Source organism: Ambystoma mexicanum, chromosome 3p (genome assembly GCF_040938575.1).
Source record: "Ambystoma mexicanum isolate Mex_15411 chromosome 3p, UKY_AmexF1_1, whole genome shotgun sequence".
Classification (NCBI taxonomy): domain Eukaryota; kingdom Metazoa; phylum Chordata; class Amphibia; order Caudata; family Ambystomatidae; genus Ambystoma; species Ambystoma mexicanum.
In genome coordinates, this window is record NC_090925.1 from 44,003,317 (window position 1) to 44,008,079 (window position 4,763).

Here is a 4,763-nt window from a genome sequence, read left to right on the forward strand (position 1 = left end):
AAGTGGCTTAGAATGAAGATGGCTAGATAGACACATTGAAGTTTCAGAGGGATTTCAGGGGAATTAATTGTGTTGCTGATATTAGAGGTCCATGTACAATTGTTGGTAGTGAGTTGAATACATGTTGACTGGAAATGTAGGGACTACACCCCAATTATGATGCCAAGTAATTTTCCCTAAAAGCAATTTCTAGTATATTGATACAGTGGTTATAGAATTGGTCAATATACAGTTGTTAAAATAACTTGATACATGCTTAAGCGGGCCCTTGAAGTGTGAATTATCCACCTGAGAATACCCCCCCAATCTCTGGTGAACCGAAATGATAATCTGTCTGTGCCAAGGCAACTGAGAAAAGTGCCGGAACCAAGTGCTGGTGGTGTCAAGGTGAAGGTGGGGACCACACATGGGAAACTGGGAACAGGATGAAGGTATCATTTCGATCCCCCAAGGGCCATGCCATTTTAGCCACTCGAAGCAGGTTTATTATATTGCCTGTCTATTGCTAGTTTCTGTGACTAGAATGTAGTGCTGAAGTTGGAAGTAGGCTCTGAAACTTTACTGACATGTTCTCATCCATGTAGGTCTTCACTGGATGAGCGAAAGCTACATGTGGAGCCCCCTGATGTCTGCCAACATGCTCAAGGCTCACACCTCTTACTGTGAGGTACACCTGCCCTCCCCGGAAATGATGATTATGCCTGTGTGAGGGATTGCATGCAGTGGTGGTGGCATGAGTACCAGAGTATGTAACCTCGATGCCACAACAATATATACTCAGCAGCCCAAACTATTGGCTTTGTCAGGTCATACATCCAAGCTTGTTATCTCTGTGGGGAAAGTGAATGTGGAGATTGATTTAATTCAGGGAGTCCCAGTAGACCTGGACTTTCCAACAATATTGACTCCTATGATCCATCCTCAATCATGAAACCAGCACCAAGAGACCACCACAGTGGTGCACATTTCACTCCACAAATGATAATTAGTATACAATTAATAACAATAGCAGTAATAATAATAATAATAATACAGTGTAGTTACATTTAAAAAATGTTTAGAAATTCCTAATGCTTCAATACATTTTAATTGCAATCTAATTTCAAAAGAGTTGGCTGTGATAAGTTTAATAGGACATATTGTTCTGTGTTGTTAAATATTTTAATTCACTTTGTGAAACGTTTACTTGCCTTGGAATTATTGCGGTTTTTCATTTTCTGCTGCAACCAGCCTTTCGAATAGTTTAGCCTCAACCCAATCACTAATGTCTTCCATATGTTCCAAAACCCTCAACTCTTTTGAAAACCTGCAAATAGCATTTTTATATTTGGAACCCACCCTCATACATTCTACTTTTCAAAACATTTTAATTGTTCATTTTCTGCACACCACCATTGCATAATTACATACATGTATGGCAATTTAAGGGGGAAAAAAGCATAATTTCTACAGGTGTGATTAGAGTATTTGACTGAATGGGTACTGGTTAGGATATATGTGGTGTGAGGAACATTTCCCTTAACAACCCAATCCTTGAGACCATGGCAACAACTAATTTGATATTTTTCGTGTGTATGCTTTCAGCTCAGCTTTCACAAATGGGAGCAGAAAATTGGAGCTCAGTGGACGGCTTTTTCCTTGTAGTGTTTTCCGATCTTCCACAGCTGCAAGGTCCCCTTTTTATTGTCTTATTACTGAGTTATCTGATAACTTTGGTGGGAAACCTTCTTGTGATGGTAACAATTTACTGTAATTCACATTTGTACACACCCATGTACTTCTTCCTCTCAAATTTGTCCTTTATCGACATCTGTCACACCTCAAACATTTTGCCACAGATGCTGGCCCGCTTCTTTCAGGAGGAAGCACACATGTCTATGAGTGAGTGCTTGCTGCAGATGGAATTTTTCCTAGCCTTGATGTTTACAGAAATTCTTGTCCTCACAGTCATGGCATATGATCGATATGTGGCAATCTGCAACCCCTTGCGATACATGACTATAATGAATAAGGATGTGTGCATGCAGCTTGCTGTTGGAAGCTGGACTGTTGGTATCATGTTTCCACTAACTTACATTGCACTCTCATCTGTGCTCATCTTCTGTGGGTCCCACACCATCAATCACTTCTTCTGTGATCTTCCAGCCTTGATGAAGCTTACCTGCAGCAGCACTCGTCAAATTGAAATGCTTATCTATGTTTTAGGTTCTATGATAACACTGGGGTCCATAACTTTAATCATCACTTCTTACATCAACATCACCTCGTGCATCCTGAAAATCAAGTCTAAGGGAGGAAGACACAAGGCCTTCTCGACGTGTGCCTCCCACCTCACGGTGGTATTGCTATTCTATGGATCTGCCTGTTCTTCATACTTTCGACCAACGTCAACGTATTCAATGAAGGAGAATAAGATGTTGTCCTTGTTGTACATCGTTGTTACTCCAATGTGTAACCCCATAATTTACAGTCTGAAGAACGAAGAATTTAAAAAAGGCCTGAGAAAATTCAACATGTTCCAGATGGTTGCAGAATGAGCTTTACCTTTGAACTGTAACCCATTTTGTCAACTTTTACTGGTAGAACACATCATTTAAACTATAGTAGTTCGTTGACATATTTTGTATCCCCCTTGCTAGGTGCATGGTTAAATGCAGAACTACCAGCTCGCTTTCATTACATACTTTCGATTACGAAAGAAAAGTATTGATCAATTTTAGGCTTGACGTAATATTTTAAAATGAGATTAATAGATCTTCGCACAACTAAAAGTGAGATTTATAGTGCTCCTTATAACTATGCAAGGTTTGCTTCAGCCTGAATCTACTTTAAGAGCCAAAAGTAAAACACTGATTTTCATGTTTGGTCTGGTCCGGTTGATGCATAATAAAACATTTTTTTTTAAAATAATGACTTCTTTTATATTTTTATTGTGCTTTGGTTAATTAAAACCTTATACACAGTATTATTCATTAACAGTTACAGGGTTGCATGACGTGCTATAATTTTGAAATTAGGTGGAAAATGTTGGTGTTGTATATCATCTGATTACGTGTGCGTTGATTTCTACCCTGATAGAATATTGGAGAACTCCGCTGCTGCATGTATAAAAGTGTGAAAGTGTGTTAGTGAAAGTAGAGTATTTGGCAAAGTGTTTAGTGCTTAGTGCACATGCTTGAGAGAAAAGTGAACATAGTAGAGTGTGAGCAGTAAGCTAGAGCATAACATACACTGCAGTGGTAGTGTGACCATGGATAATGCAGAAAGGGAGTTGGTCCTTCACAAGTCGCTGCAGAGTAGGCAAATATGTATTCCTAAGGTTATTTCTCATCCTAAAAAGAACCCATTAGAGAACAAAGAAATGACTGAATACTATGGTAAAATTCCATCATTAACATCTATGATGGCAGAAAGAATGAAGAAGATGGAGATTATAGCAAGAGAGGAATTAATGGTTGAATTTACCAAAGATGTAGGGTGCGTAAGCGGAAAACTGATGAACGATGTGATGAGGGCCTCAGAACTGACACACTCGGAAGTGAGTGAAACGCGAGTAGGTAAAACACTACAACAAGAATCTCCACATAGATTGGATGCTTTCGCCACAACATATATATCTGAGGCCGCAAATGTTGAAGAGAAAACACAGCAATCCATGGTAAAGGAGGTTACAGTTAAAACAATGATCCACACAGCTTATACTGTAGCTGAGGACGGTAGAGATGATAGAAAATTAAATAATTACATTGATCTATCCATTTCCAGGCTAGAGGAGTATGACATAGAATATATGGGGAACAATCAAGAAATGTCTTTTTGGGGGCAGTAGCCCATGTATCAGCCCCGAAGGTACAGGACGATACCATGGCAAAATGCGCAAATAGTAATAGAGATTCTTGGTAAGAACCTGTATTTGAGTCCAACAAAGAGTCTCAGCATTGGAACACTGCACAACTCGCTAAAAATCTGATTTGGACAAAAAAGCAACTGGACTTAGAACACAGTGTACACTTACCACCAACAATGGAGGCAATATCTGCTCCTAATGGATGTACACTAGAGAGTAACAATTATAGCAGTATGTCTTCAGAAGACATGTGGAATGCTCTCGAAAATCTGTTGACTATATTAGTTGCAAAATGTGATCGCTTAGAAATGAAACTTGATATACAATCGATGTTAATACTTGAAAGTTTAAGGAAGAAAAACCGCATCGTATGTAATCAAGGTACATGTATGTCACCACTAGTTATACCCAGTAAGCTAAAAGATAAGCCACCCAAAGAGATCATGATCGAAGAGGTAGAGGTGCGAAATAAGGCCAGACTAGATAGAAATGATAAGCACAGTCTCGACACATCATGCATTCATGTACAGTAACAAGATACAATTACAGAAAAGATTACTGTACAGGTGCAAAATGGAGCCATAGCAAACCAAATATCAGCACACCCGGTAGAAGTGATACCTGCAAGTGAGACTTTATCTGTAGCCTCAAATGTGGTGGCAGAGTGTGATGATCAAATTGTAAGGGCCTCATTGGAAGAACGTGCAAGCAGATAACCCATAGCTTGCCCTGCAAGGTGGGGGAAAGTCCCTCAAAGCTATACCATCCAAGCAAACGCAATGTACCATACCTGACTCATGGGTTAACACTAACACAGAAAAGCACATACTAGGATAACATCGCAGTCTAGACAAACAGAGTTTGAAAAAGGGAGTGAGATGAAAGCCCTACAATTACAGCAGGTACATCAGGATAG

General features: G+C 39.4%; 1 protein-coding gene across 1 annotated transcript; it reads left to right on the forward strand.

Annotated features, from left to right (window-relative positions):
* Positions 1 to 1,598: 1,598 nt before the first annotated feature.
* LOC138579473 (olfactory receptor 5V1-like) lies at positions 1,599 to 2,537 on the forward strand. Its single transcript, XM_069649804.1, has one exon. It carries the CDS (start codon positions 1,599 to 1,601, stop codon positions 2,535 to 2,537), a length of 939 nt encoding a protein of 312 aa, XP_069505905.1.
* Positions 2,538 to 4,763: the final 2,226 nt, after the last annotated feature.